Source organism: Phoenix dactylifera, unplaced genomic scaffold (assembly GCF_009389715.1).
Source record: "Phoenix dactylifera cultivar Barhee BC4 unplaced genomic scaffold, palm_55x_up_171113_PBpolish2nd_filt_p 000064F, whole genome shotgun sequence".
Taxonomy (NCBI): Eukaryota; Viridiplantae; Streptophyta; class Magnoliopsida; order Arecales; family Arecaceae; genus Phoenix; species Phoenix dactylifera.
The window spans coordinates 1,258,405-1,276,496 of NW_024067673.1; the positions used below are offsets into that span (position 1 = coordinate 1,258,405).

An 18,092-nucleotide genomic window follows, 5' to 3' on the forward strand; every position below is an offset into this window, starting at 1 on the left:
AAAAATTATGCAGCAATAAATAAAAGATATTAGGGGAGCAATCAAGGTTTGGTGGAGGAATCCTCTAGGATCTAATTAAATAGGAACCTAATTTTTACATAGGACGTGACCTTGTCCTCCTATTGTTTCAGTAATTATTTAAATAGTTGAAAATTAATTAGTTAGTTGTGACTTAAAGCAGCAGCACCGGTGAAGCGTTCTAAAAAAACTCACAAGCATGAACAAAAAAAATCCTATGATAGGCGCACCAAAAGCCACCTGGGAACAGCTTCCTTTTTTTTCTCTGCAGACCTTTTACACGGCAAAAGTGGAAGCTATCCCCAGGTGACCTTCTTGGGCGCACATTTTAGAAGGTTTTTGTTCTACAAGCAGACCTATTACTAATATCTTTACTCTTTTAACAACCTTTAAAAAAAACGGTCGGTAATAAAAACTGATAAAGTTACTTCTGCAGTAGCCTGTGATTTTTTTTTTTTCTTGCGTAAATTATGGGTAGCGAACTCCTTTCCATAATTATCCACGTGCAGCAAATGACAAAGGGTGCCCACCTACGAAGCCTTGACAAGATTTTAAATTATTGAAGTTTCTTAAAGGGGGACCACAAATTATCCTTGCTTAGACAGTGAGGGCCTTCAGATTTTTTTTCCCAGCATTTCAGATTTTTTTCCCACCATGGCTCTTGGATTTGGTATTCTTCCTCCTCTCCTCCTCCTCCTCCTCCTCGTGGCCTTATTGAAGAATTCTGCTGCATCGCTCGACCGGAGTAGTTTCCCCGCTGGTTTCATTTTTGGGACGTCCTCCTCGGCTTACCAGGTTAGCTTCGATTTTAAAATTAATGAATCCAAAGGAAAAAAAAATATCTAGAAGGATTTGTTTGATGGCGTGCTAGCTTTCATTTTAGTACGAAGGTGGAGCTAGAGAAGGGGGCAGGGGGCCTAGCATATGGGATGCCTTCACCCACAAGCACCCAGGTTTCTCTCTTTCTCTCTCTCACAAATTAGCAACAAATAAATTTCTAATAGATTGATGAGAAACCAATTTCTTTTTTAGCTGTTTAGGCTAACGCCTCGGTAGTTCAAGGTTCCATGTGCGGATAATTTAACAATATATGCAAACGGGTAGAAGCTAGAAAGATAGCTTATAGATTCAAAAGCCTTGCTCCACTGCAATTGTTTTCCAATTTGGACATGGTGCGTTTTGAGGCAACTACTGTCCGCCAAATATATTCACCAACCTTTTCAAAGAAAAAATGCAGGGAGTTTTCTTTGGAAGTTATACAATTGAAGGAAATGAATAGAAATGAAAGAAATGATTTAATGGCTTCACACACAATTTTACAGAGAAGATTCTGGACCGAAGCAACGGTGATGTAGCAGTGGATTCCTTTCATCGTTACAAGGTAGCTCCCAGCAGCCTCTTTCCATTTTATCATTTTTCTCTCTAACATTTTCTCCTATTCAGGCTTGGTCTTTAATCATTTTACTTTAAAAGCTTCTGACAAAGTAAAACACAGGAAGATGTAGACATTATGAGGGACATCGGCATGGACGCTTACAGGTTTTCCATCTCATGGTCAAGAATCCTACCTAGTAAGTTAAACCTCTTACCCGAATGTATTTGGGAAACAAATCTCATACAATTCGTCCAACTTGTGAATAAACATGTTTGATGTCTAATAATTTCCTTTTCCAGCAACAAATACATAGTAAGTGCAATGAAAGTTGTACAGGTCCTATGGTTTCTTCTGCTTTGTATGTATGTGAGGATTCGTGCTGATTAAACACTCTGATTATCTGCTGGATAGATTTTGGGTACTTATACATGATCAAAAAATTTAAATAATACTTCTGGCTAGCCTTTTTGAGTAAGGTCCTGAGTTGTTACAAAATGGTATCAAGCAAATCCAACCTATAAACTATGTGGACTAGGGAACACTGCAGCACGAATTTATTGGGGTTGATTATTAGCCGATCATGGTGTTTGTAATTAGATTTGAATAGATTTGAATCTTTAGGTTGACAAGGATATCAGGGCTTAAACGAAGGAGTATGTTAGGATCTATGAGGACGTGCGTATAATTCCACATTAGTTATTCACTGGGTAGATCTTAGGTATTTATATAGGACCAAAGAATCCAAAAAATACCTTTCGGCTAGCCTTTTTGAGTGAAGTCCTGGGTTGCTACTGTATAGGACTTGGACATGCAATACGAGAGGGCTTTCACTTGCTCAATTTCCAAAAAATTATTAATAAAATGATTGGGCGGGACTGGTCGCATACCTTTTCTCTAAAGAAAAGAAACTCCTTTGATTATTTTCCCTCAAATAAACTCCTTTATTCATGGCTAATATTATCGTCTAACGGCAGATGGCAGCCTAAGTGGAGGAATCAACCGAGAAGGTATCGTGTACTACAGGAAGCTTATCAATGAGCTCATATCCAATGGTATTGGTTCAACCATCTCCATTTCTTGCCTTTGATTATTAGGCCATTTCGTTGTCAACCTTATTATTCTACAGTTGAAAATTTGGGCAGGTGTGCAACCATTCGTGACCCTCCTCCATTTTGACCCTCCCCAAGCCTTGGAAGAGAAATATGGAGGTTTCTTGAGCCATCATATCGTGTGAGTTGTTAATTACAAGCCTCACTCCTAGTGTTCATACACAGGGCTGCTACTGTGCTGCCGTTGCTGTCCAAATCTTGCATCTTTTTTGACTTTAGGATTTGCTCTGCCCAAGCTTAGCTCGAGACAGTGGAAGAAAGACCTATAAAGATTTATAGTATGGTACCATATTTTACTGTGATATAGTCATTAAAACAAATCGAATTCAACGAAATAAAATTTAGGCCCCTCCATTCTTGATAGCAAAACCAAGAGAGCATTGCAAAAAACTTAGAAGCTATGCGCTAGTATCTTGAGATGTGCTACGAAGTGTCACCTTCTAATGTGTCCTACCTATTTTCTTTAAGGAAATTGAACACATACACACGTCCTTTGCTTGACTACTATTTGATGGTTATTCCTTACAAAGGTCGTTACTTTACTTTAGTCCTTTGCCAAATACCATATTAATTTGTGCTGGTTCTAGTCTGGACCATTCAAAGATTTGGATTTCTCATTCGAAGCCCAGCTCTGTCTCCTTTTTATATAAAATGAATCCTGACCCAGCTAAACTTCCTTTCAAGTTGAATGTAAAAATTGGGATCCGACAACTTATCTGGGCCGTTGATGGACCTTAAGCTCTACGTGTTTGTTTGTTTCTGGCTCTAATACTTCTGAAACATATAGGGTATATTTCTGAAACGGCCCATTTCATTTTTCCCATTTCATTTTCATTTTTTGATATTTGGGCCATTTTTTAAAATTTAATTTGGAAGAATAACTTCATTTTGATAATATTGAATGTTTTTAACTCTATTCCTGCAAATACTCTGCATCTATTTTAATATAAAAATATATGAACCCAATAATTAATATATACGTTCAGCCTATAAAAAGTATGTGACGGCAAATCATCCTATAAGATATTTACATGCACTTCTGTTAGACGCAAATATAGAAACTAAAAAATTATTTTAAATTTTATTTTTTTGAAAATTAGAGGATTTTATTTTTATTTGGCTAGAATTGTATAAGGATTCTAGTTCTTTCGTTTTATTGGACTCCTATTATGATTTTGAGTCCGTATAAATCCATTGCTATGTACTTAAAAACACAAGTTTGCATTACTAAGATTAGAGAATATTAAGTTGCATTCTCCTCCTCCTTTCTTTCTTTGTTCTTCTTCTTGTTTTCTCCTTCTTCTCCCTATATCCTCCAGTAGTTTGGTATTGGAGCACCCTATGTTCTCTGCCTCTTAAGCCTTTCCTGAGCCAGTATGTATGGAAAATATAAGCATCCGACTCTGCTTAAAAATACAATCAATCGTATCTGCTTATGGAAAAAGACAAAAGCCTTCAAAAATTTTGAAATTGCATAAGCTAGCAAGCTATGATAATTTTCTTTCCAAAGACAAATGCATTGAACTTGAGGTCACATATGGTCATTTCATAAGGATAATTTTGAAATTCCATAAGCTAGCAAGCTATGATAATTTTTTATTTTTTGCCCTCAAAAATAAAGAATTTGGGCGCAAAAACTAATTCAAAAAATAAAATGTATATTCTTGCACCAATGTTTGGCAGCCCTGGCTTGGTTACTTCAAAGAGATATCTTGACCCTACTTTTCCCTTTTGTTTTTTGTCCAAATTGTGATATTTATGCAGGCGGGACTTCAAGATCTATGCCGAGATTTGCTTTGGGGAATTTGGCAATCAGGTGAAGAATTGGATCACAGTCAATGAACCATGGACATTTTGCGCCGATGGGTACGGGGACGGCACGAAGGCACCAGGCCGGTGTTCCCCATGGAAGGAGGAAAAGTGTGATGTTGGTGATTCGGGAACGGAGCCATACATGGCCTGCCATCACATGATACTAGCTCATGCCGCTGCCGTACGGCTATACAAAGACAAGTATCAGGTGACAACTCGGAGCCCATGATCGCCATTTCGATTTTGATGTTATTTTTATAACTCCACACAACGCAATATACTGGGTTATATATTCTCAAAAACAAACAAACAAAAAGAAAAGGCCAATATTAATATCCTAATGGCCTTAGCACTAAGATTTCCAATTTGTGAGTTGGGTCTTGTCTCCAAGTGATACCATAGGTTAAAGTCTTGGATTATCCAACCGTACTTTGGCCTAGATAATTATAGTACAGATGGATTGATCTTCCTTGTTTTTCTCTCCAATAAATATTAAAATTTTTTGGTTCAACAAAAATTAAGATTTTTATTTTGTGCAAGATTTTCATTAGGATGCTCAATATGGCTTCATAATCATTATGCGGCTTTCTGATTAAGATTTTCATCGTGTTAAAGGTAATGATATGGGATTTTCAAACTCTTGATCTTCATTACTATTATTTCTTTTTTTGAGAAAAATGAGTGTACGTTGCGACCCATTTCAAGTTATCATAAGATTATATAATACAATAAGATATAATACGATGGCCAATATTTTTGAACTCTTCTTTCAGTTTACCGAATGTGCTTTTCTAGTAAGTAATTGTCAAAATGAACTTTATTATATAATATATTGGCTGAGATCTTGGATTATCTTGATTTTGATACGAACAATGCTTAAGGGTCGCGTAGCAGTACTCTTTCGATATCAGTCACTAGCTAAGATGAGTAGTATCTCAGATTTGAGATTTCAACAAACTTGCTTCTGATAATAATAAGATAAAGCGCAATTACATGTATTGCCTTGACGCAGGCTACGCAAAATGGAAAAATAGGTATATCATTGGACTCCCGCTGGTTTGTCCCTCTCTCTGATTCGGAGTCCGACGAGGATGCAGCCAACAGGGCCTTAGATTTCAGGCTTGGATGGTGAGTCATTGACAAATCCTACACCAGTAATCTGCTTAAGAGCGCATGTGAATCGTTACGGCTTTACCGCTAGATATGTTTTCTGAAACTCCTATAGGTTCATGGACCCCTTGACTCGAGGAGATTATCCATTGAGTATGAGGATATTGGTTGGAAACCGTTTGCCCAAATTTACCAAACAGCAGTCAAGAATGCTTAATGGATCATTTGATTTTATCGGAGTTAATTACTACACCGCACGATATGTTTCTGAACTTCCTGCGTCCGAGAATGTTAGCGCAAGCTATGATACCGATATGCAGGCTCAAGCGACAGGTAAACAAATATAAACTTCACTGTCATTTTTTCAGTCAATCAACAAGCTATTGCATTATGTCTCTGATTAAAAATCTTCGTAACCGTGTGATTCGTTTGCGATAGAGATGCGTAATGGAATTCAAATAGGTCCTAAGGTAAGAATCCTTCTTTTAGAACTTCCCCATATGTCATAACTATTTATGTGCTCATTATCTGTATGTTTTTGCATGCATATAATACATATAATGAATGACCTGAGTTGCGTTGACATATCTTGTTACGGAGGCCTGATTGCATGCCTTTTATCATTTCAAAAAGATCGGCATATGGGGTTGCCAAGTCGTGTGCATGTACATAATACGATGACCACTTGGGTTTACTTAGTGATTTACGAGAGAAGATGCATCACAGGCTGGTTCGGACTGGCTGTACATCTACCCGCGAGGAATAGGAGATCTCTTACTCCATTTAAAGACCAAATACGACAACCCAATTATCTACATCACGGAGAATGGTAAGATGGTCCTTTAAGGTTCAGCTATTTTCAACATTTTGCACGCAGAACTGCAATATTTATCACTGATCTACGTACAGATGTAGCATCTTGGTAGATTGGAATTGTCTCGCATTGAACACGGTTCCCATGTTTTGTAGGTGTAGATGAGTTCAACAACAAGAGCGTATCGCTTGAAGAAGCCTTGAAGGATGACGCCAGAATAAACTTCCATAGAGAGCATCTTTTAAATGTTCTGAGAGCCATCAGGTCTGTCAATCCCTGCATACATGGAATGTTATCGTAGGGAATCTCAAAAAACCTACATAAATGATTAGGATGAGATATGAGTGGGCATGGCTATGGCTGTGGCCATGAGCCACAGATATAACTCGATCTATTCTTCACGACTATGATTTCTTTTCTCGACAGGAAAGGAGCAAATGTGAGAGGATACTTTGCTTGGTCATTGTTAGATAACTTTGAATGGGCGGAAGGCTACACGGTGAGGTTTGGTATTGTTTTCGTGGATTTTGAAAATGGTCTTAAGAGACACCCCAAAAGTTCTGCTCAATGGTTCCACAAATTCCTCAAAGGAAAGATCCATCAAAGTGTAAAAATGTATTCCCTTGTGATGTAGTTGGTAATACTTTGTTTTGGGGGATTTAGTATAATACAAAGCACATAGTAATAGATGCTTATTATATATATACTAGACCTTTAAATTTCCATTGCTTTTCTTTAACGAGAAGGATATTAAGTGTACATGCCTACAAAAATAACTTGTTATTTGGTTGTTATTTGCACTATATGTAATCAAATAGAATTTTTTATTCGCAAACTTGGGCTTGCACCAGTGGGCATATATCTCTGTGGAGCAACTACTGGGTCCGATTTCAATTTTTTAGCTGCTTTCATCACCGAAAATCTTGAACTAGATAATAACAAAGCTGGCTGGTTTCCCTCATTTTCTATTGAAAAAGAAGAACCATCTTTTATGTAAGAGATTAGTTTTATGTTTAAATTCTTTCTTAATGCATGGATCTCCGGTTCCTTGCAAGGAGGAAGTTGCTGACCGAACCAAGAAAATATGATGCATAATTTGCAGGGTCTTCCTTGTCAATCCTCATGTCTTAACTGATCCACCTAATTAAAATTTGTAAGACATTCAAGTTAATGCTAGTAGCAACAATGTGACAAGAACGACTGTCACGCCCCGAGCCCGAAGCGCGACAGACGCCGTACGCCCGCACGGTGGGCCGCACAGGCGTGCAAGGCAACTAATCATATCGAAGCAAATACAAATACTTAAAACTGACATAAATATTTAAGTTGTTCAAAGGCAGTCTTACAAAATTTCAAAATAACATATGCTGACGTAAGTCAAATACTCTAACTAATCTAACTAAAATACCAATAATCAAATAAAATCTCTAGAATCTAGCGCACTCCCCAATCCCGTGTGATTAAGTCTCAAGATCTGAAAAAGAGAGAAAACATGATAATGAGCTACACTAGCCCAGTAAGTAACAAAATACCCCAGAGTGGGGTCAAGGTATATCAAATCAAAATACAAAATAATGACTGAAAATTAAATCATAAATAACATCATTTTTCTTTTTTTTCAAAACTTATTTGTTGGATATATTCTACCGCTGTGCGGGCCATACCTTGCGGGGTCCCTCAGTAGCACAGGGAGGGTCACTGTCAGCATGTCCTGCCGCCTGCCAACGGCGATGGCTTGGTTAGTAGGTGGGTTATACCCGAGGGTCCCTGAACCCATGGCGAGGCCAGGTCGGAGTCCGGGGTGGGCGAGGCCTGGTCGGAGTCGACTCGTGGCGCTGCCTTTGGAGGGGTTTAAGGAAATAGAGTTGCGCCTTCACTAACACCGGTCGATTTTGGTGTAATGGTAGCGCTTGATCCTGACAACTGGTATCAGAGCCAGAGGTCTCGAGTTCGAAACCCAGGCATCGCATTGGGGGGGGGGAATATTGGATATATTCTGCCGCTGTGTGGGCCATACCTTGTGGGGTCCCTGAACAGCACAGGGAGGGTCACTGTCAGCATGTCCTGTCGCCTGCCAACAGCGATGGCTTGGTTAGTAGGTGGGTTATACCCGAGGGTCCCTGAACCCATGGCGAGGCCAGGTCGAAGTCCGGGGTGGGCGAGGCCTGGTCGGAGTCGACTCGTGGCGCTGCCTTTGGTGGGGTTTAAGGAAATAGAGTTGCGCCTTCACTAACACCGGTCGGTTTTGGTGTAATGATACCGCTTGATCCTGACATTATTTTTATTTTTACCAAAATCTCAACATAATAGGCTACGGCCACGTAACCCAGTGGCATGGGTTGCACAAGGTGCCAAATCCACTATTTTTATCCATCGATGGCAGCCGATGTTGCACAAAAATGCCAAATCCACTATATTTACCCACTGATGGCAGCCGATGTCCAAATCTACTATTCTAATCACCGGTGGCGCGGTGTCGAAACCGGTTCCTTACAGATTATAAGTTGACAGGTCTAACATATAATCCCCATTGGCGGGGCCGAACTGAACAGAACAGATCATAGCAATGCTGAGAATGCATATATATAAAAACAGATTTTCATGAATTGCCGAGTCATAGTTTACGGATTTCAGAGCATATAACATAATTTTCAAATAAAATTTAACATGCTAGACCCATATTACTAAATACAAAACATATTTCAAAATTTGATCCACTAATAATTATTTTAGAAAAATGCACTTTGAAGCATTAAATTACTTACCTCTTCTCGCTTAACTCCTACTTCAGATAAGCGGATCCGGTTCACCTGTTTAAATTTAATTAATCTTTGTGTTAATTTTAGAGCTAAGCAAAACCAAAAATAATACTATTAGACACGGCCCATAGTTGGTCCATAATGAGCATGGCCCGATAGGGCCCACATCGGACACGGTCCAATGGGCCCGCATAGACCTGGCCGAATAGGGCCTCCAAAGTTGGCCTCTAAATGGATCATTTATGCAATAAAATTCATTGCAGGGACTAATACTTTATTAGAGAGTACTGTTGTATAATAAAAATTGAGTGAAGGGACTAAATAAATATATTTGAGGACTTTAGGTAATAAATATTTTCTATAGGGATCAAACATAAATTGCAGAAGGTTCTTTTGTGAATAAATATACTGTCAAGGGCTTAACTGCAAAATTTCATTTTATTGGCCAATCGAATTCGAGTATCGGGTTTCGGGTTTCGAATTTGAACTAGGCCCAAGTTAGGCCCACAAAGGGTACGACCCAAATAGGACCAACTAGGCTGAACTGGGCCCAAGTTGGGCCCCCGGCGAATAGGGCCCGAGGCCCAGTTTGGCCCATGATGGGCCTCCTCCTTCCCCAAACCCCCACGGACAGGGGAAGAAGGGAAAACAAGAGAGGAAGGGGGCCGGCGGGGTGGCCGGCCTGGGTGACCGGAGGCCATCCCCCAATCGACAACCAGCCATTGCGGCCGGCGGCCGTTGCAGTGGCCGAGGTTGAGAAACAACCGAGAAGGTCTCGATTTATGAGGTCGAAACAGGGAAAATATAGCATGATTAAGCTTGAAATCGAAGAGTGAATGGAGCTTACCAGCGGTGGCAGAGGCGGTGGAAGGGAGATCTCGACCGTGGCTGCTCGATCCAGCGATCAAGCAGCGGCGGTGGCGGCGTTTGGTGGGTGCTTCCAACAGCGAAACAAATCTTAGAACAGGGCTTGAAAGAAACAGAGAGAGAGAGAAGGGAAAGAGAGCTTATCAGATGTCAAGGCGGTGGCCGGAGGTGAGGAAGGAGGAGGATGAAAGGAAGGAGAAGAAGAAGGCTCGGTAATCAACAGTATTCACCTTCTCCTATTAACAAAAATCTTCATTATTAAAAAATCTAGTCTTCCATCATAACATATTACAAATCACAGTCAATATTTTTGACCAATTTAAATTGACTCGGTCTACTATACTTTCGCTATGCAACTCTGATCAATATTCTCCAAAATTTCTTAATGATCCCAAATCATCATTATTCAATCATTTTTTTAATAATATCCAAGCAATTTTTTTTTATTCTTACTTTCCATATATGCTTATCAAGATTAACTCTTGAGATAATTGCCATATTTGCGTCGTTCTATGATCAAGCAATCATATTCTAGATCCAATATAAACTAAACCAACTCTAGATTTTCTTGACAATAAACAATTTGCTATTGACTTCCCTTTTAAGAATATCAATTCTATGCCCCGATGAATTAAAAGATTCCAGATTAACTTACTCATGAGCATATTCAACCATCTCAAACTTTTCTTTTTGAACAACCCAAAAACATTTTAATCCACCAATATTCTCAGAATTTATTAATTGATTTTCTATCAAAATACCACTCTTGATTGTAAACTGAAAATATATAAAATTTTAAGTCTCAAGTAGAGCCAAAAAAAAAAGAATTCTTAAGTCTCATCCCCAAATATATTTTCCTTCTATATAAGACTTTCATGCATGATCCACGTACAAATTTCAATCCTCGAAGAATATTTCAATGAATATTATAAAATATTTTCTAGTCCAAACTTTAAACAACTTTTTATAAATGAACCTTAACTTGCCACCAAAATAATTAACTTCAACTAGAAGCAATATCCACAGTGCCTGATATCAAGTAAAACTTCTAAAATAATTACGTTGCACGATAATATCCCATGACTAATATTCCTTCACTTAACTTAGTCAAAATCTAATTAATCATAACTTGAAATACAAATTGCTCCACCAAAAAAACTCTCATAATAGCTTATTCACACTTTGGTTACGACCATAATTAGGTTGCATTCTAATTTTAGCATTTCAAAATTTAGATAAAATAACATAAATTTATCAATAGCAAAAGCAAATAAATACCTTCGTCTAATGGCCTAATGTCTACCCATCCCTCAAACTTTCTAATGAATCCTAAAGATCCTAAAACTTAAGCTCCATCTCACTATTTCAAACAAAATTCCTAGGAATCTGAAACCTAGCTTTGATACCACTAAATATGTCACGCCCCGAGCTCGGAACGCGATAGACGCAGCACGCCCGCACGGCGGGCTGCACAGACGTGCAAGGCAGCTGATCATATCAAAGCAAATACAAATACTTAAAACTGACATAAATATTTAAGTTGTTCAAAGGCAGTCTTACAAAATTTCAAAATAACATATGCTGACGTAAGTCAAATATTCTAACTAATCTAACTAAAATACCAATAATCAAATAAAATCTCCAGAATCTAGTGCACTCCCCAATCCCGTGCGATCAAGTCTCAAGATCTGAAAAAGAAAAAACATGATAATGAGCTACACTAGCCCAGTAAGTAACAAAATACTCCAGAGTGGAGTCAAAGCGTATCAAATCAAAATACAAAATTGACTGAAAATTAAATCATACATAACATCATTTTTCTTTTTTTTTTCAAAATTTATTTTTATTTCTACCAAAATCTCAACATATTAGGCTACGGCCACGTAACCTAGTGGCATGGGTTGCACAAGGTGCCAAATTTACTATTTTTATCCACCGATGGCAGCCGATGTCGCATAAAAATGCCAAATCTACTATATTTACCCACCGATGGCAGCCGATGTCCAAATCCACTATTCTAATCACCGATAGCGTGATGTCGAAATTGATTCCTCACAAATTATAAGTTGATAGGTCTAACGTATAATCCTCATTGGCGGGGCCAGAACAGAACAGAACAGATCATAGCCATGCTAAGAATACATATATATAAAAATAGATTTTCATAAATTACCAAGTCATAGTTTACGGATTTCAGAGCATATAACATAATTTCCAAATGAAATTTAACATGCCAGACCTATTTTACTAAATACAAAATATATTTCGAAATTTAATCCGCTAATAATTATTTTAGAAAAATGCACTTTGGAGCATTAAATTTTACCTCTTCTCGCTTAACTCCTACTTCAGATAAGCGGATCAGGTTCACTTGTTTAAATTTAATTAATCTCTATGTTAATTTTAGAGCTAAACAAAACCAAAAATAATACTATTGGACACTGTTAAAAGTGTGCCCTAGAAGCCAACGTGGCTTACGTATATTTGTAATCTAGGGCACAAATTTGTAATTTGACTCTTATCAATAAATAAGATTGGGCAATTTATTTTTCATTCATGTTTGTATGTGTCCATAAATCGATCAAGAAATTAATAGATAATGACACATATTCTCAAAGAGTTGAGAATTTGAGACATGTGTCATTAAGGATTAATTTCTAAATGCTCCTGATCGATGGATCCATCATAAGGGACGGTGATTGATCCACTGAGATTAGTGCACAGATCACTTAGTCAGATGGACGAGTCTCGAGTCCATAGTGTAGAGACACTGGAGTGATTATGCGAGAATAGAGGAGGGGAGAAGAGGAGTTTTCTAATTTCTTTTATTCCTTCCTTTGTTTTTTTATGTTTTATTTTGTAGAAGGAGGAGGCACTAGGCTTCCAAACTTCATTTTATTTCTTTTGTAATTATCCTTTTTATGCAATCAGTACATTTATTATCATGCAATCCTTGTTCTAGGTTCAAGTTAATTTCTATTTTTTTTAATGCAATCTTTTAATTCTTCTTTGATGCAATACATTAAATTTTCTTTGATGCAATTTATGTTCTAGGCTTTTGATCTTCTTAGCACTTGTCTTCATCCATTTTAATTTATGCAAAAATTCTCCTTTGAATACTTAAACATTTCATGAACTCATAAATACTCTTTGATTTCTAAGTACTTGTTAGAGAACAAGGTACTGAGCGTGACTAAAAATAGTAGTCACATGGATGTTGTTGTGCGATTTCTGTCTACCTAAAAATATGCTAGACAGATCGTTGTTAGAACCGACGAACAAAAGTTAAATTAATTTTACTCTTACCTTTCCTACTCGAAGAATAGTGGTTGTAAGAGGTCGATCCACAAGGAGGCGATTGGAGTTGCATAAAAAATAGAACGTTCACTCGGATTTGAAATCGATTTTTGAATGATAAAAGAAAAACATTATTTTGAGGATGTTGATGGATTCTCTAGTCTACCGGAGAATATTTTTTTATAAAAAGACAAGTACTTAGAAATCAAAGAGTATTTATGAGTTCATGAAATGTTTAAGTATTCAAAGGAGAATTTTTGCATAAATTAAAATGGATGAAGACAAGTGCTAAGAAGATCAAAAGCCTAGAACATAAATTGCATCAAAGAAAATTTAATGTATTGCATCAAAGAAGAATTAAAAGATTGCATTAAAAAAAATAGAAATTAACTTGAACCTAGAACAAGGATTGCATGATAATAAATGTACTGATTGCATAAAAAGGATAATTACAAAAGAAATAAAATGAAGTTTGGAAGCCTAGTGCCTCCTCCTTCTACAAAATAAAACATAAAAAAACAAAGGAAGGAATAAAAGAAATTAGAAAACTCCTCTTTCTCCCCTCCTCTATTTTTTTATTCTTTCTTTCAAACCAAAACAGAGCATTTCTCTCTTTTTTTTTTTCTTCTTCCCAAAAGAGCTCCCCTGTTTCCTTGGACCCGCCGGCCTCTTTCCTCTGTTCTTTGGAACCAACCACCCAGCCGAGCTCTCCACCCTCCTGTGTTTCTTCCCCCACCCTCCTTTTATAGATCAATCGTTGACGCATTGAGAGGGGGAGAATGCATGATTCCTGGGGATCCGATTGCTTGGGGGCTGGGATTTGGAAACGGAAGGAGGGCGGCGCGGGCTGAGGCGCGGGGATTTGGTCGCAGATGGATGGGAACGGGTCGCGGACGGCTAGAGACGCGCTGTGGACGTGGCCGTCCTGGCTTCGATCGCGTTGATGGCGTGGAGGAAGAGAAGGTGCTGGCTGAGACGGCGACTTGATGCTTGTTGACGGGTGCTGCCGGGGCGGAAGAAGCGGCGGAGGAGGTGGAGATGGGAGGGATCACCGAGGAGGCGATGATGGCGTGATCCGTGGACGGCTGGGAGGAGAAACGGGCATTGCTTTGATTCGGATGAAGGGCTGGCCGCGGGATGATGGCGTTGAAGACGTGGACGCGAGTGGCTCGATTGCAGCTTGGATCACGGCTGTGAATTGGCTGCTGGGAGGAATCGCAGAGGAGATGGATCCGTGGATCTGGTGGATGGGAGACGCGGGGAATGGGCGTCAATTCGTGCTAGATCACGGGCTGGAGGAGGCGCGGGCTGAGGCGGAGGAGTTGTGGCGTTGATCACGGAAGAGCTGGGAGCGCGAGATTGATCACGGAATGAAGGAGGAGATGCGCGTGGGCAGATGGGATGGCTGGGCGTTGTGCGATCTTTGGCCCTCCTGATATGGGAGCTGGGAGACACCAAGTTCAGTCATATAGATAAAAAAAAATAAATAGTGTGATGTGAAATTTGGTTTGTAAACAGACGGACTCAGTTCGTCACGGATCATTTGTTCTGACTGGAGGTCTATTGCAAGTCTTTCAAGTCATGGGTTACCCAGCACCTCATAGTTATGATATGGCCAAATTAAATTTGCCCAAAATTCTTTCTCAATAAACCTAAAAAAATTGGACCCGACTCGGACCCGAACCCGACTCGGACCCGACCCGATCTTCAACCGGGTCGGATCTGGGAAGGGATCCTTCTTTAGTCAAATTTGTACTCAATATGCATTTTATCTCTAATTTATGAAAATTTGTGTCAAACCCAAATATAATATTAATCTAGTGAATTTATCATTATCGGTTAGCAATAATACTAATTTAGGTGACATGTAGGTCGCACTTTTGTGCTCTCATCACACCCTCCAACTAGCTTATTGCTAGTCTCTAGCAATTTAGTGCAGAAATGAGAGTGCAAAAGTATTAATTATTATATATATACATGAACTAAGATAAATACTCACTTTCGTAGAGCATTACGATTGCACTTAGCATGTGCAACAAGCCTTTAAACCCCTAGGTTACCCTAGTGGACGAGTGTTGTCTCATGAGGGTTTGCAGTGAAGTTACCCACAAACTTCATCAGTTAGGGATTTTCAATTTTTAACTCGAAATTTGAACAGGTATTACTATATGAAACTAGAATTGCAAGGACAATAGAGACTTGTTGTTATCATATTTAAACAGACTCTAACTCAAGTTTCATTACACCCAATCTATCTGCTAACAAGTCAAGAATGTAGTGAGGTGCAAGATAGTATCATATAAATGAGTGGCTTTTACTTACTTCCAACATGATTACTCCATTTTTCAAGACTTTCTAGAGTTAAATGGTAATGAACACCCCGGATTTATTTATTCTCTTTTTTTTTTAGACTAAATGCTAAGAAGAATGACTTGTGCAATATCTAGCCTTATTAAGCTTTCTAGCTAACCCATATAGCGAGTGTTAGGCCAATGACTCTCGATCCAGATGGCTCAGGGCACTAGGTGTAGAGACACCCTAACAGGCTTAATAACTTAAGTTAACTAGGCTTCAAGGCCAAATTAGTCACTCAGAGTTTAATCTCAATCATCCTCACCTTTTTACGCGAACACTCACTGCTTGCCAGGCAAGAGGCCCGGTTACTCAGTGAGAAGACTTAAAATAAACTCATTATTTTATTTTATTTTATCTCTTTTTTTTTTGATTAGGGTGTTCATCACACATGTAACTTTAAATTATCCCGAAGATTAAAAGTATTCATCTTAGTTGCAAGTATACATACCCAACTATTCATGTGCTTACGTGTTGGTGCTAAATCATCTTGTATCATGTTAGCAGAAGATAGGTGGAACGAAAACTCAAGCTAGAACTGCTATCATATTCCTTAACTCAAAGCTATTGTCAAAGCAATTCCTAGTTTGTACAGCCAAAAAGATTAGATCTTGAGTTAAAATTTTGAAATCCCTTCTCTTTTTTTAAAAAAAAATCTTTTTTTAAAAAAAAATCAAAAATATTCTCAATTTTAAATCTCTTTTTTTTTATTTTTATTTTAGGTAGAGAAATCAAAAATATTCTCATCACCCCCCAACCTAAATCTAACATTGTCCTCAATGTTAAAAAAAATTTAAAGCAATAATAGGACAGTGGAGAAGTTACCTGATATGGGTGGGTAAAGTGACAATTGGGGCCAAAAAAAACTCCAAACCTGCATGTTAGCAATTTTTTTTTTATTATTAGTAGTATTTATTTATTTATTTATTATTATTATTATTAGTGTTTTTTTATAATATTTACATATTGGGTTGCCTCCCAAGAGTGCTAAATTTTATGTCTTCAGTCGGACAAAATGTAAATCCTCCTTTTTTTTCAACCATTATCTAAGAATGGTTTTGGAAGAGTCTGATGAAGAACAGTCGGCTGATGACGATCTATGCTCATAAGGGGAACATAACTAAGGGGCGCATGCTTGACCCCTTCCTCGGAATGGGCAAGGTAAGCTTCTAAAGGATCCTTATTATAAGTTTGTAAGAAAGTCTCCTGAACCAGACTTTCAATCATGTCAACTTCATTGATTTCTTTGTCATCTGGTGGTTGTTTACTTATGTTGAAGACATTAAGCTCGACTTTCATGTTGCCAAAAGATAACTTCAGCATCCCATTTCGACAGTTGATCACAGCATTTGCTGTGGCTAAGAAAGGTCTACCTAAAATTATAGGTGTGTGACTGTCTGGATGTATTGCAGGTTCAGTCTCAAGGATAACGAAGTCCACAGGATAGTAAAACTCGTTTACTTTCACTATTACATCCTCTACAATCCCCTTGGGGTACTTCACTGTCCTATCTGCTAAGGAAAGGGTAATATTTGTAGGCTTTAATTTCCCCAAACCTAATTTTTGGTGCACATAGTAGGGAAGTAGGTTTACACTGGCTCCTAAATCTAATAGAGCTCTCTGGATGATCATCTCTCCTATTTTTATTTCAATAGTTGGGCAACTAGGGTCTTTGAATTTCGGGGCAATCTGTTGTTGAATGAGAGATGAGGCTTGTGCAGCCATAACAGCTTGCCTAGGAATGCTGGTTTTTCTTTTGACCGTGGTGAGGTCTTTCAAGAATTTTGTATAGGAGGAAATTTGTCGTACGGCATCGAGAAAAGGTATATTTATCCGAACAGTTTTAAAGACTTCCATGATTTCATCAAAGTTAGATTGTTTCTTGGAGTCCTGAAGTCTACTGGGAAAGGGAACCTTAGGTTTGTATGTTTCTATGGGTTCTTCCTTTTTGTCTGATTTATCGTGTTCTTGACCTCTCTTCTGAATAGGGTTCTTATCGGATTCAGTTTTATTTTCTTTTTCATGTTCAGGAAGTTGAACTTTATTGTCCACTTGCTTGCCAGACCTTAAAGTGGTAATTGCCTGGACTTCATAGGTTGGATTTTCATTAGAATTGATTTGATACTGACCTTGATTTTGTTGTCTACTAGGGTTAGGCACTGGTTGACTAGGTAGTTCACCTTTCTTCCTATCCCCTAAAGAGTTAGCTATTTGGCTTAGACTAACCTCAAGTTTTGCAATCGCTTGTGCATGGAATTGGTTAGTCTGGGCTTGGGCTGTATTGGTCTGTTGTTGTTGCTTGATAAAATCTTGTTGTTGTTTCATCATATTAGCCATCATGGTTTCTAATTGTGAAGGTTGCTGTGGGATAGGGGCATTATAAGGAGGTACAGATGGAACCAATGGTTGGTTCATTTGTGAAGAACCTATCCTGGGGAAGTTGTTCTGAAAACCTGGTGGACCACCTTGATGCTGAATAGGTTCATTTTGCTTGTATGAGAAATTTGGGTGGAACCTATTATCAGGATGGTAAACTGGGCTGAACGAGTTGGGAGTGGGCTTCTTAAAGGCACTATATG

General features: G+C 38.4%; 1 protein-coding gene across 2 annotated transcripts; it reads left to right on the forward strand.

The window, feature by feature from the left end:
- The first annotated feature begins 642 nt into the window (after positions 1-642).
- Positions 643-7,073, forward strand: LOC103698047 (beta-glucosidase 12-like). 2 transcript variants are annotated; one of them, XM_008780003.4, is made up of 13 exons: positions 643-813; positions 902-971; positions 1,341-1,399; positions 1,514-1,589; positions 2,368-2,445; positions 2,536-2,623; positions 4,267-4,522; positions 5,327-5,442; positions 5,540-5,757; positions 5,863-5,894; positions 6,151-6,253; positions 6,394-6,502; positions 6,665-7,073. In XM_008780003.4, exons 1-13 carry the CDS (start codon positions 673-675, stop codon positions 6,870-6,872), a joined length of 1,554 nt encoding a protein of 517 aa, XP_008778225.1. In that variant the 5' UTR covers positions 643-672; the 3' UTR covers positions 6,873-7,073. The 2 variants fall into 2 exon arrangements, with proteins under 2 accessions (XP_008778225.1, XP_038972080.1); XM_039116152.1 differs by lacking the exon at positions 902-971 and having other exon boundaries at positions 751-813.
- Positions 7,074-18,092: the final 11,019 nt, after the last annotated feature.